The following is a 14,320-nucleotide window of genomic DNA, read 5'->3' on the forward strand; positions in this document are numbered from 1 at the left end:
CCCCATTTGTCACATTGTCCTATCTACCTCTTCCTAGGCAGCATCATAGTCTGAAATTATCTTGCATCCTTGTTTATTGGGATGAAGGCTTGGGTGAGAGTAGGGACTTGCCTGTCTTCCTGGGCTGTGACTTCAGGGACTGGCAGAGTTCTTGGCACCTAGGAAAGGGATAAGAGAGCCACTGCTCCTGAGTTGGAGACACAGAAGGAGAGGATGAGGAGTTCTTTTAGATTATGGTGTTTGGCCAGCCATTGAGAAAGCTTGTGTATTCTTCAAGCATTTGGATAGTCATAGGTCCTCATGCTGTGCTACTCAAATTGTGGTCCTCAGTCTGGCATTGCCAATGACAACATCACCTGGGAGCTTATTAAAATTCAAATTCCCAGGCCTTATGCCAGACTTAGAGGATCTGCGTCTCCATGGGTGGGTCCTGGAATCTGTCTTAGGAAGTTCTCCTGCTGGTTCTTATGCATACTAAAGTTTGGGAAACTCAGTTCTTGTTTTTGTTTTCCAAAGCTGGCCAGGCCAGTAGAGCAAGAAACAGATTTACTTTGGGAGTTCCCTCTGTCCTCCTTTCAGAAGCCCCTGTCAAGATCCCCTTTGTCCAGCTCCCAGCTCCCCATCTGCTCGTTCCTTGTACTGACTTGTCATGGTGACATTCATTTGACAAATGTGAAGTTTGACGGTCCTTAGCACCTTGGGAGGCCAACTCTGGCCTGAAGTCAGGAGTTTGAGACCAGCCTGGCCGACATGGTGAAACCCCATCTCTACTAAAGCTATGATACTATGTTAGATATGATACTTTTTTTATGTAATTGGACAATAAAGGCCATAAAAAGAAAAGTTTTTTTAATTTTAATTTTTTATTTCTATTGAGCTCTGCTTCCACTAAATTCTGAAACACTCGGGCAGCCAATACAAGCCAGCACAGTTTAGGGAACCTGTGCTTCGGATGGCACACTCAGTATACCCCATTCCATTTGGAGACATTTTGGAGACAACATGAGGGGGATCTGGAGTCAGTTAAGGAAGCCTTTTGAGTTGAGTTGGTGATTTCCCGACAGCATGACTTTGGAGCCAAGTGGAAAATCAACGATACATTTTTGGCTTCTTAAAAATGTCTAAACACCTTTGTGAAACAGGATTCTGTGAGACCAGGCCTACTGCCTTTTCCAGGTTTTTTGTTTTGTTTTGTTTTGTTTCGTTTTGAGACAGAGTCATGCTCTGTCACCCAGATTGAAGTGCAGTGGCGTGATCTCGGCTCACTGCAACATCTGCTTCCTGAGTTCAAGCAATTCTCCTGCCTCAGCCTCCTGAGTAGCTGGGATTACAGGTGCTCACCATCATACCGACCTAATTTTTGTATTTTTAGTAGAAATCGTGTTTCACCATGTTGACCAGGCTGGTCTCGAACTCCGGACCTCAGGTGATCCACCTGCCTTGGCCTCCCAAAGTGCTGGGATTACAGGCATGAGCCACCGCACCCAGCCCCACTACTGCCTTTTTCTGTTGGAGCCTCTCTTCCTGGCTCCTCCTGTGGGGATGTTCTTAATGATATCATGCCTGTATCAAGAAAAGAGATGGAAATAGAGGGACATACACCTCTGGGTGACCAGAGTCACCAGGCTGCTCTGGCCAGAGCTACCTGCTGATGGTGGCAGCTAAATTGGTGAGCAGTAAGGGCCTAGAGCCTTCATGTGGTGGCAGGAGGCACTGTGTGAAGAAGAGGAGAGAGAACATTCCAAGAGCAGCCACTTACATTGCAAGAAGATGTGGCTGCAGAGCATCCCTGCTGGGGTGGAGACAGCCAGGACTGTCCACAGCTGCCTTTCCAGAAGGGTCCACACCAACGCCAAGGCTTCCAGGATATCTGTCCCCCAGAATCCTAAGGTTTTTACTGTCTGTGGTTCGGACATCTTTAGCACAGGAAGCACCCTGAAAGTGTGGTCCCTATCCCTCCCAAATAATTAGAGTGAAGGAAAGTTGAGAATTTCCCAGTTCATCCATTTACTCATTCATTCAAGGGAATTGGGCTACAGTTCCCTTGACTGAATGAATAAATGGATGAATTGGGAAATTCTGGATGACACAGTGAATGCAAAGGTGGATAAAGGACAGTCCCAGCCTTCAAGGAACCGGCAGGCTACAGGGGGGAACAGATGTAAAAAGACAATTTGAGGATACTATGAAAGGGCCATGGAGTGTGTCTCAGAGCCAGTAGAGGTGGAAGGCTTCTCTGGTGGTATTTTACTTGTTCTTTCTTAGGTAAATAAAGCAGAGGCCAAGGGAACAGGATGAACAACAATAATAGTAAACATTTCTATAGTACTAAGTGTGTGTGTGGCTCTTTTAGCCCATAAACTCCTTTAATCCTCATAACAACCCTCTGAGATGGGCACTGCTATTGTCTGCATTTTACAGATGAGAAAACTGAGGCTCAGTGAGGCGAAGGAGCCTGTTCAAGCTCACTCAGCTGGTAAATGGCAGACTGGTTCCAGAGCTCAGGCTGTTAGCCACTGTTCAGCATGGCCTCTTGCAGTCTCTACCCGATTCCTGAGAGTAAATTTTAGAGCCAAGTTATAGTTCAAGAAAAGCAAAGCAATAATCATTCTTCTACTTCAGAATTGCTACCAATTAACAATTTATTTTGTGCCTACACCAGATCAAATATCTGAATAAAAATATAAAAACATTAATTGATTAAAAAAATGGCCTCTCATAATGTGCAAACAGGGTCTGTCTGGGAAATTCTGAGAGGTTTATGTGGAGAACAATGGTTCTGAATTTTTTGTAGAAAGAGCAACCGATTTGCCACCCTTTCCCACTTTCCAATGGAAAAGAATCTCTGATAAAGCTTTGATAAGCAACCAACGTAAACAAATTGTACTGCACTCTTTTACACATGATTTTATATTATCAAACAATGCCCTATAATGTAAAAACTGTACATTTTAATACCTACCCTGGTGGTAGATGCACAGTATTTATACAGAGCACATTCAACAGGCAGCATGTTACCAATGATGCATGACTGTTTACGCATATTGGGGTGTGGGGGTGACTCCTGTCTATAATTACTGTAAGAGTATAGTTAGGAATAATTCTATGTGAACAAACTCAAGTCTTTAAGCCTAATTATTAAAAAATTACAGGTCAAGTACCATAAACTTGCCTATGTGCTGCAAGAGTAATCAAACAGATCTCTAACAAATAATGATTTGTAATGAAAAGGCAAGAATAACATCAATAAAAACCGTGGTCACCTGAACCCACACTGATGATATATTGTCAACACAGAGTCTATCCTGGAAGTGGAGGAATTCCAGGCTGATTGAACTTGTTCCTGGGCATGGAGCAGGGTGTCTACAGCACCAAATGACCCCTGGACTTCTCAATAGAACAGTGAATCAGGACCATTAGTGAAGTCTAACTTACTAATACTAAATGTTGGTAAATTTTTTTTTTTTTTTTTGAGGCAGAGTTTCACTCTCGTTGCTCAGACTGGAGTGCAGTGGCATGATCTCAGCCCACTGCAACCTCTGCCTCCTGGGCTCAAGCAATTCTCCTGCCTCAGCTTCCCAAGTAGCTGCGATTATAGGCACATGCTACCACACTGGGCTAATTTTGTATTTTTAGTAGAGACAGGGTTTCTCTATGTCGGTCAGGCTGGTCTCGAACTCCCGACCTCAGGTGATACACCCGCCTTGGCCTCCCAAAGTGCTGGGATTACAGGTGTGAGCCACCGCGCCCGGCCTAGTGTTGGGAATTTTTAAAGACTCATCTTGTAGGTTCATAATAAAATGCCCTTAATGCCGCATACAAATGAGAGTCTATGGATTTGTGCATCCTTTGCTCATAAGAACTTCAGGGAGTCTGCTCCAAGCCTGCATTCCCTGGCTCTCAGTCGTTAGAAGAGTTCTTTCCTTTCACCTCGCTCACCCTGCCTGATGAGATCAAATGAAATTCTGGACAGAGGTGATGCCAGTGAGCCAGGGAGCCAAAGAGCCAGGTCTTTATTCTGTGTTAGCTGGCTTCATAGCCATCGCTCCTGCTCTTCCTTTGGTTGCTTACTGTTCCTGGGAAGAGTTGGTCATGTGCCCTGCATCCTCACTGTGGTCTCCTCTGGTGACCACTGACCTGCCCATGGTCATGCTCACTGGTCCTCAGCCATGAGGCACAGGGTCAGTAGCTGCTGCCATCAGCCATCTAGGGACCATGTAAGTGGAACCTGAATCAAAATTATGCTCTCACATCTACCTCTCCTTGCTCTTCCTTTTAGGGAATTTCAACGTGCTTTTTTCCTGAACTGTTTTCATTTCCCCTCTTAAAGCAGTAGTTGCTGCCTCCAAACCATTGACCTGAAACAAAAGCTTTTTATTCCACTGTACCGTATTGTAGTACACTTGCAAATGTGGGATGTATAGTTTTTTTGTTTGTTTTGTTTTGTTTTTTTGTTTTGTTTATGAGACAGGGTGTCGTTCTATCACCCAGGCTGGAATACAGTGGTATGATCACAACTCGCTGCAGCCTTGACTTACATGGCTTAGGCGATCCTCCCACCTCAGCCTTCCCAAGTAGCTGAGACTAAGGCATGCACCACCACACCCAGCTAATTGTTTAATTTTTCGTAGAGACAAGGTCTCACTATGTTGCCCAAGCTGGTCTCCAACTCCTGGACTCAATCCTCCTGCCTCCCAAAATTTTGGGATTACAGACATCAGCCACCATGCCCACCTAGGGGCATATGATTTTTATAGCATTTGGAGATTATTGCTGAAGATGATTGGGAGCCATTAAAGAAGGGAGTAACTGAAGAAGAGGCATGACCATCTTTTAAAAACACTTTAATATGGACCAGATGTTAGGTGGTCTTAGAAAGTTTTTTAATTAAATTGCAGTTGCATAGAAAAATGTTCTTAATTTTTAGAGACTCCTACTGACATATTGTTGGGTAAAATACGGTTGTTATTTACTTTAAAATCATTTGATGAAAAATATATGGTGAAATATGGCAAAATGTTCATAATTGTTAAATCTGGATGAGATTACATGGTCATTCATTATACAGTTCACTCTGTTTTTAAATTTTTTTAATAATAGAAAATGATGTAGATATAAATCTCTTTGGGTGTTGGTCTAGAGGGAAGTAGGGAGCCAAGTTAGTGAGGAGGCCAAGGCAGCGATTCAGGCAGCACTGGTGAAGGGTCAAGCTAAAACAGCACCACTGCAGAGGGAGAGGAGAGTGTGGACTGAAAAGTATCATCTTGTCTGTTGTCTTCCCTCACTCCTACAGTCCAAAGTGCTTCGGGAGAAATGGCTGCTGCAGGGCATACCCGCTGGAACTGCAGAAGAGGAGGAAGCCAGGAGGCGGCAGTCTGAAGAGGATGAGTTCAGAGTCAAGCAACTCGAAGATAACATTCAGAGGTAGGTGGATTCCAGCCAGGGAACCCCTGCAACAGTTTTTTGGTGCAGTAACCACTGCTCTCCTCTAGGTGGCCTTTCTCAATACTGTTACCTTCCCCTGTACTTCACAATTTTCTTGCTAAACACATTGATGTTGTTTAAACTTTTCCACATGACCCAGAGTTACGACACAGAGTACTAATTATTTTTTATTTTTATCTTTAACTTTTATTTTAAGTTTAGGGATACAAATACAGGTTTGTTACACAGGTAAACTTGTATCATGGGGATTTGTTGAACAAATTATTTCACCACCCAGGTATTAAGCCTAGTACCCGTTAGTTATTTTTCCTGATTCTCCCCCTCCTCCCTCCCTTCACCCTCTGAAAGGCCCCAGTGTGTATTGTTCCCTTCTATGTGTCCGTGCATTCTCATCATTAGTTCCCACTTGTAAGTGAGAATATGCAATATTTGGTTTTCTGTTCCTGCGTTAGTTTGCTAAGGATAATGGCCTCCACCTCTATCCATGTCCCTACAAAGGACATGATCTTATCCTTTTTTGTGGCTGCAAAGAATACTAATTATTGCATTGGGCTGTAATACAGCACAGTGATGGCTTCATGGGCCCATGAGGTGTTGTGAGCAGCTTGCCCCTTCAGGTGCTCCCTTTGAGTTCTTATATTAGCTTTCATCTTTTTCCTCCTTCGGGTCAGGTTGTTAGCTGTAATTGCTGCTGTAGTGAGTCTGTTTTCAACATTGCTATATCTGGTCAATTCGAAATGGGAAAACTGTAGTCAACAGTCTTGGGATTAAAACGAAGAGTGTGGATGTGCTGAGTGAGAGCTCATGGTTATGTGCCCGTGCTTTACAAATTCACTTTGCATTGTCTGCTTTCACTGCTCAGAGAGTGGTTTCTTTATGGTTCTCAACCAGGATCTGATCATTTCAATCTGGGAAATAAGCGACCTGTCTGTGGCCAATGACTGGCCAGGCTCACACAAGAGCAATAATGTAGGTTTTTACTTGGGAGCTATAGCCACGCCAGGTCCCAGGATACCTAGCCAGAGAGATATGAGATAGGGATGGAAAGTGGTACACATAGATGCTTTAGAACCAAATCTATCCCTCCAACCCATCCCACCAAATTCTGCCTGAAATATCACCATCTGGAGCTTCATCTCTGTCTTCTGAGCTTATGAGCTCTGTCTCTCTCTCTCTCTGTCTTTTTTTTTTTTTTGAAGGAATCTCACTCTGCCGCCAGGCTGGAGTGCAGTGGCATGATCTCGGGTCACTGCAACGTCCACCTCCTGAGTTCAAGCAATTCTCCTGCCTCAGCCTCCCGAGTAGCTGGGACTACAGGCACCCGCCACCATGCCCAGCTAATTTTTGTATTTTTAGTAGAGACAGGGTTTCACCATGTTGGCCAGGATGGTCTTGATCTCTTGACCTTGTGATCCGCCTGCCTCGGCCTCCCAAAGTGCTGGAATTATAGGCATGAACCACTGTACCTAGTATGAGCTCTTTTAAAATACAAAGGGTAATAGCTAAACTGCTACCAGCCACTTACAACCAACAGCAAATGAAGACTCTGAGAGCACCTGTAATAGTGTCACTAAAGGGAAAAGCAAGCCGAGTAAATCCCAAAGGCATACTTCAGACTATGTCCCTACTTTGCTTAGGTCCTCATGCATTTTAAAGAGCTTTCAGAGCAGCTTGGCTAAACATTGTTTGTGAAGGAAACCAGCCAAGCAAAAGTTTGGAGGGTTTGTATATACAAATACATATATATACTCACACACACCCATGTACATGCACGTGCTTTTTCTTAGAATACAAAGGATAAAGGCTAAACTGTTACCAACAATTTATATCATACATATGTATATTATATGCATATATATAGAGAGAGTAGGTGTTATTATAGACAGAAGGCAGAAAGGATTTGGAAAATAGGATAAAGTTAGTTACATGACCTTTCCTATTTTTCTTTTTGTTTCTTTTTTTAAAGACATAAGGTCTCACTCTGCTGTCCAGGCTGGACTGCAGTGGTGCAATCATAGCTCACTGCAGCCTCAAACTCCTGGACTTAAGCTCTCCTCCCACCTCAGCCTCTCAAATAGCTGGGAATAAAAGCTCATGCCACTGTGCCTGGCTTTTTTTTTTTTTTTTTTTTTGGTAGAGAAAGAGTCTCACTATGTTGCTTAGGCTGGTCTTGAACTCCTGGCTTCACGTGATTCTTCCCTCTCAGCCTCCCAAAGTGTTGGGATTACAGGTGTGAACCAAAGTGTCCATCCTTTTTTATTTTTCTTAAATGGCATTGGGAAACATGGTCTTCCAATCAAATTGGCAATTTAACCTTGGCTTGAATGCAAATATGTTGTTATTATGGTCCAATAGGTGGTAACTTGCACTTGTAGAATGAGCCATTGCATGTGGAGGCTAGAGTTTTAAACTAAGACTCAGTTTTTGGCTAAATCGACCATTGGAATGAGGTGTTGCAAGTTAGGGGCTGGTTTATTGTTCAGGTGGTCATAATCATACTCAGAAAAAAAATTAATAAAGGTCTTTTTATTCTTTAAGTCAATGGAATAAAGAGCTCACTCAATGTATGCAGGCAGTCTTGCCCATTAAGAGCTGGAATCCCAAGCCAGAGGAAGGAAATCACAATAGCCTACAGGGGTGTATGGTGAGGTCTGGATTCAGGGGCCATTTCTTCTGTTCTAGTCATGACTTTGGGCCAAATGGGCACTGGATGTGTGCTGGGATGAACTGTGCTCCCTGGAGCTGCTTTCTGTAGGAACAGGACTGTGGTGAGCATCATTTCCTCTGCAGGGCCTCCTGAGGGAGGAGTTTCTTCCTACCCTGGAAATCAGCTTCTGCTTCTCTTCATCTTGCTGGCATCTTCTCTACCACAATGTTTATTAGTGTCTTTAATCTTCAATCCTATGGGAAGAAAGAGCTGTTATCTCTCTTCCCATAAAGGACATTCAGTCACCTAAGACATTTCCCTGTAGTTGAACATAGCTTAGTTCTCACTCACAGAATGACATTTGAATAGTTCTAAAGGCTCATTGCAAACATGAGTACCCCACAGTGTTACAAAGTCCCTGTGGATTGCCTGGCATGGCTCTGCTGATAGGGCTGAGCTCACCTAAGTGACTCCAAGCTGCATGTTGCCTGAGTCCACTCTTGTTTACCCTGCACTAACAGGCTAACCATGATGCTGTCTCTTTCTGGCAATGGGAGAGGTACAAGAGGACTGAACAGAAACAAGGCCGAGGCTCAGAACTGCCCACAAGCCATCTGCCAAACCAAGTCAATGAGCAAGCCCAAAACCAAGGGAGGAGACAGCCAGCCAACTTTTAGTGGAAGGAACACAGATCAGGGAAGGGTGAAGAATAGGGACGAATAATTCAGTCTTCCAGAAGGATGATTGTTGAATTGAAAACTTCATGCATTTGGGAAAATGGACCGGCATTAGAGAAAATACAGAAAAGCCCTTTAAAAAGAAAGAGGACTGGTTGGGCACGGTGGCTTATGCCTGTAATCCCAGCACTTTGGGAGGCTGAGGCAGCTGGATCACCTGAGATCAGGAGTTCAAGACCAGCCTGATCAACATGGCAAAACCCCATCTCTACTAAAAATACAAAAATTAGATCAGTGTGGTGATGGGCGCCTGTAATCCCAGCTACTCGGGAGGTTGAAGCACAAGAATCGCTTGAACCTGGGAAGCAGAGGTTGCAGTGAGCTGAGATCACGCCCTTGCACTCCAGCCTGGGCAACACAGTGATACTGCATCTCAAAAAATAAAAATAAAAATAAAGAGGACTAACTACAACAATGCAAGAATGCAGAGAGAAAGGAAGAAGAGAGTAAGAGAGAATATAAGTGACTTCAAGATCAAAGTTGCAATCTGATCTTTATATAATAGGAATCTTGAAAAGTGTAAGATCAGATACAGAACCATTAAATAAAGGAATTTTAAGGGAAACCTTTACTCAAAGCAAAACATTGATCTGTAGATCTTTAGATTTGGGCCCACTAGTCTAAGTCACCCCCAGCAATCAATTAGATTTTCCTAAAGAGATACATCAACTGTTTGCAATCTATAAACTATATTAGTACAGTTGTGCCCTGAAGGTATTTTCATCCTTGTTGTTGAACTAAGAATAGCTTGAAGACACTGAAGGAGAAATAGAGAATGGTAACCAAAGAACAAGGAACATTTCTACAAAAAAAGACTAAGGGAAATTGGGTCATTTAGTTTAGATAACAAAAAGATAATGGTATCATAACTCAGAACTTCAGGTGTAGGTAGGATCTAGGTCATTCTTTAATTCTTTATGTGTAGGCCATTTTGAATATGGCAAAGACTTCAAATAAAGCATGCAAATTTCTACTTAGACAGATGTCTATTTCCCTAGGTACCTCCTAGAAGAAAGAACATAATCACCTTTTAATTCTAATTCTGTGATTCTTTACAGTGCCAGTAACTGTACAAGAAGTTCCAGGTTTACAGACATGTTTTTTTTCCAAAATGTTATTTATAAATTGGTGGTGGTTTGGAAGGGTGAATGTTGTTTTTCTGCCAGAATTATTATATGTGGTGCTTAGCTTTTGAGGGCAGCCCACAAAGAAGGAAGGAATGGAGGAAGGAAGGATGGAAAAATTGTAACTAGAATATTAAACCCTGGGCATTAGAATCACTTGGGAAGGTTTTAAAAAATAGGAATTACCAGGCCTCATTCTAGGAAATTTGGATTTAGTGACCCAAGTAAGGAGTCCTGTAATCTGTTTTTTAAAAGGGCATTCCAGATAATTCTGTTGTATAGTCAGGTTCAAGAATGATTGCTGTAAATGGAAAAATGGATAGATCATAAATGAAATCCCATTTTTAATACCTAGAAACCCCCCAGGAGAGGGGGAAGTGAATCATGTTTATGAGAAAACTGGCTTCACACACAAGGATAAAGGACATCCCAACCCTTGATTCAAACTGTTTCTGAGCCTTCCTACTTTGACCCAAGGAAATGTGAAACCTGCTTTGGGGATTCCTGCAGGTGAGAGTAGCTCTGGCTTAGAACTGAAATCTCTCCTCCATAGGCCCCACAGTAGAGCCAAGCTTTCATTTGAAGTGGATTAGAAACAGCCTTGGTTTATCAGGCTAAGGATGATCCAGGTTGGGAAAACTGTCCACTTTACCAAAGGCCAGAAAATTCTACCATTCTTCCAAGATTTCTTGCTAAAATTCAAAGTAATGTGGTCTTGAAGAGGTGACACCAAAGCAGCTGCAAAAGAAGAGGAAAACCTGGCTGCCACCATGGAGAAATAGGTAGTCATTCTTTTGCACAGCTTTTCCCTGGGTAATGTCAGGAGTATATTTTTGGCTCCCTGGAAACCAGAATTAAAATAGGCTAAATAACATTGGAATTGTTGAAAGCAAAATCTGTAGACATTTCCTTTTTTGACTTTTTTGAATGTCCACATCTTCTGAATGCTTTGCTTCTTGTTGGAGTGACATATTGAGAAAGCCCAAGAGATTGTTTCTGGCTTGGGCCCATTGCCAGCCATTGTCCATGCTGATACTGTGTGTGGTGGGTCCCTGGCGGCCACATGTGGACCTCAGATTGATACTCTTGGAGATTTTAGGTAGTTAGATCCACCTAGCCCTGTTTACTTCATGTCTACCCCAAGTATCAAGTCTTGTTGCCTGCCTCGTCACTTTCCCACTTAAGATTCTCTTTCATTTCATTGGGTTTTACTAAAGTGTTTAAAATATAGGGTTTTTAACTTCCTTTTATTAGTGAGAAATATCGGGAAAATTTGTTTCCCAACCTTATCAGTTGGGGGCAGACCAACCTCAATGAAGATGAGAAACTTCATGAGTATTAAATGAAAATGGGATGAGCTGTCACAAAGCCAGGGTATTAATTCTAGCTCTGTTGATCATTTGCTGTGTGACCTTGGGCAAGTCTTTCACTCTCTCTGGTCTCAGTTTCCTCATATCTTCAGTGAGAGATCTCTTAGGATCTTCCAGCCCTGGTATTCTGAGTTTCTCTAATTTGAGGAGTTGGTTAGAGATCTCTTTTCTCAACAATGTACCTGTGCCAAGAAATGTTACTGTTATAGAAGGAAGTGGTTTTGCAAACGGGTCAGAGTGGAGGAAAGAGGTTGAGTTCTCAAAAAGCAAAAGGCTAGGTCTAAGTAACTGATTCATCACAGAGATGACTAATTCATCAGAACAGCTGTCTGTTCTAAAATATGTCATATCAAATATTCATTGAATAAAATATTGAAGTCTCAGTTGCTAACCTAGAGAGAGCCAAGCAACTTAAAAAAAAAAATCAGGATACAAGTGTACTCTTCATTTCTGCATTGGACCTATAATTCTCTGAGTACCTGTGTGGGTCTCTGGCAAATACCAGAATTCACTTAATTTCCCACATTGTTAGGAGGCTTAAAGCCAAAGACGTAGAGACATCAGGCATAAGCATGTGTATCTTATTAAGCATCTGTATGTTATGTGGTGGGGTTTGGCAACCAAGAAGATGACAGTTACTTACAACTGTTCTAGAGAAGGCAACCACTGAAACGTTCATTGAAATCACAAAGGACACTTGCTTGGGATTCATTGTGTTCTTCACATTTGCTATTTTTAACTTGTGATTCACTGTTCTTTTGAGCAGGGAGGGGAGCACTCCACAGTGGCACTCCACATCTGTGCACTTCCAGCCTGGGTCCCCATCCCATGTTCAGCCACATTTGGCAATGCAGCCCAATTATTGTTTCCATTCTTTTGTTTCCTTCCAAAATAAAACTATATATGCTATGTATACAGTAAACTATATAGTAGTGTCACTATATTGTGTAATATTTCCTGGTTTGTCACTCCCTTCTGGATAGTGGCCTAGGTTTTCTGCCTCCATTTAATTCATTAATTTTCTAATTTAAGCCTCATAATACTCCCATGAGGTAGTGATGATGATGGTGATGATGATGATGAGAGAAGAGACGCACAGGAGGTGAAGTAACTTGTTGCCCCCCACTAAAAACAATCAATGGAAGAAAATACAAGATGAATGAAAAATAATTTTAAAAAATAATAAGTGAAAGAGCAAGTATTTGAACTCAACTCTGCCTAATTCTAAAGCATGTTCTCAAAAATCTCAACAGAAGTTATCTTAAGCTAAAAATTTTTGAGACCTCTGATATTGAGTGAAATTACACTAACGTTCACCTCGTGATGTAGGAGGGACAGGTAATGTGATTCTCCCTCCTCAACCTCCACACACACATCTTCAGAAGACGGTGTGTCAGATGCACCACGACCCTGGAGGTGCCAGTCTTCAGCCTATTGTGATTGGTCATCGTGATGGTGAGACTGCCCCCTTCAGGTTCTTTCATGAAGTGCAGGTTTCATTTTAGGCTTGGCTCCCTTCTGTCTCTTTTGGAAGCCCTTTGTTCCTGATTGTACTTTCTAGCCTGTGTACAGTCTAAACCTCTGCTAGAAACCGTGTGTGCTTCTGAAAAGGGCTCCAGCATAGCAAACTCACTAGAAAGCCAGACCTCAGAGCTTGACCAAACTTGGTTGGAGTCCTAGTTCTGTATTTACAAGTTGTTTGATCTTGGACAAGCCATGTAAACTCTCTGAACTTAAGTGTCCTCACCTGTACATTGGGGAAAACTATACCCACCTTCCAGTGCTGGTGTAATGTGTAGAGGTCAGATGTGTTTGTGAAGTGCCAAGAACAGCAGGCTGTCAGTAAGAACAGTGCTGTTGGCTAGGCACGGTGGCTCATGCCTGTAATCCCAGCACTTTGGGAGGCCGAGGCAGATGGATCACCTGAGGTCAGGAGTTCGAGACCAGCCTGGCCAACATGGTGAAACCTCGTCTCTACTAAAAATACAAAAAAATTAGCCAGGCGTGGTTGCAAGAGCTTGTAATCCCAGTTACTTAGGAGGCTGAGGCAGGAGAATCACTTGAACCCAGGAGGCAGAGGTTGCAGTGAGCTGAGATCGTGCCATTGCACTACAGCCTGGGCATCAAAAGCAAAACTTTGCCTCTAAAAAAAAAGAATAGTGCTGTTGTTATTGTTGTTTCTTCCATCCCCCAGAACAGGGTTTCTTAACAGCTGTGCTATTGACATTTAGGGCTGGATAGTTATTTGTTGTGAGTGGCTGTCTTGAATATTGCAAGATATTTAGTAGCATCCCTGGCCTCTACCCAGTGGTTTCCAGGGGCACCATCACCCTTTCACAGTCATCATAATAAAACATGTCTCCAGACGTTGCTGAATGTTGCCTTGGGGGACAAAATCTCTCCGAATTGAGAACTACTGCTCAAAAGCCTGGCATTATGTGTATTGATACTAAGATGAAAATCTCACCACCAAGTAGTTTCATAATACACAACCCTAAAAAGATTTATGAAGATAACATTAGTGATTCTCAGTGCAAAATGACAAAGTGTTTCAGTTGCTTGAAAATATAAGATTTCTCTTAAACACTGAGCCATGAAAGTCTGTTCAGAGTTAAAAAGAAATAGTTGCTTTTTTGGTTTTTACATTCAATATTGTGCTGCTTTTGCAAAGGCAATAATTTTATGACAGTTCATAAAACCATAGAATCTTAGAGTATGCATAACTGACATGTTATGTGGATCAACTCCTATCTAATTCTTGAATTTACAATGAACATAATGAGTGGGAGTCAAAAAACAGTCTCTCCCCAAAGCCTGAAAGTGACAGGAAACTCATTTACTTGCAAAATAAAACCCAAGTCTATACTGGAACAACTGTCATTATTACAGAGGATCCTTCTTTGGGATGAAAGTTTTGTTCCCTGCAGCTCCTATCCACTCTCTGATCCCTGCCCTATCCTCCAAGGACCACACAGAAAAAGCCCTCTTCGCTGACTG

General features: G+C 42.4%; 1 protein-coding gene across 4 annotated transcripts in view; it reads left to right on the forward strand.

Moving 5' to 3' along the window:
• Positions 1 to 14,320, forward strand: part of PALM2 (paralemmin 2) — a 322,636-nt gene that overhangs the window by 246,587 nt on the left and 61,729 nt on the right. For 3 of the 4 annotated variants that reach the window (XM_011966381.1, XM_011966379.1, XM_011966380.1), the window contains one exon: positions 5,294 to 5,424. In XM_011966381.1, the coding sequence (XP_011821771.1) occupies positions 5,294 to 5,424 (131 nt within the window). The remainder of the gene's footprint in view (positions 1 to 5,293; positions 5,425 to 14,320) is intronic. The other variant, XM_011966382.1, reaches the window with a different exon arrangement.

This window comes from Mandrillus leucophaeus, unplaced genomic scaffold, assembly GCF_000951045.1.
Source record: "Mandrillus leucophaeus isolate KB7577 unplaced genomic scaffold, Mleu.le_1.0 Scaffold76, whole genome shotgun sequence".
Classification (NCBI taxonomy): Eukaryota; Metazoa; Chordata; class Mammalia; order Primates; family Cercopithecidae; genus Mandrillus; species Mandrillus leucophaeus.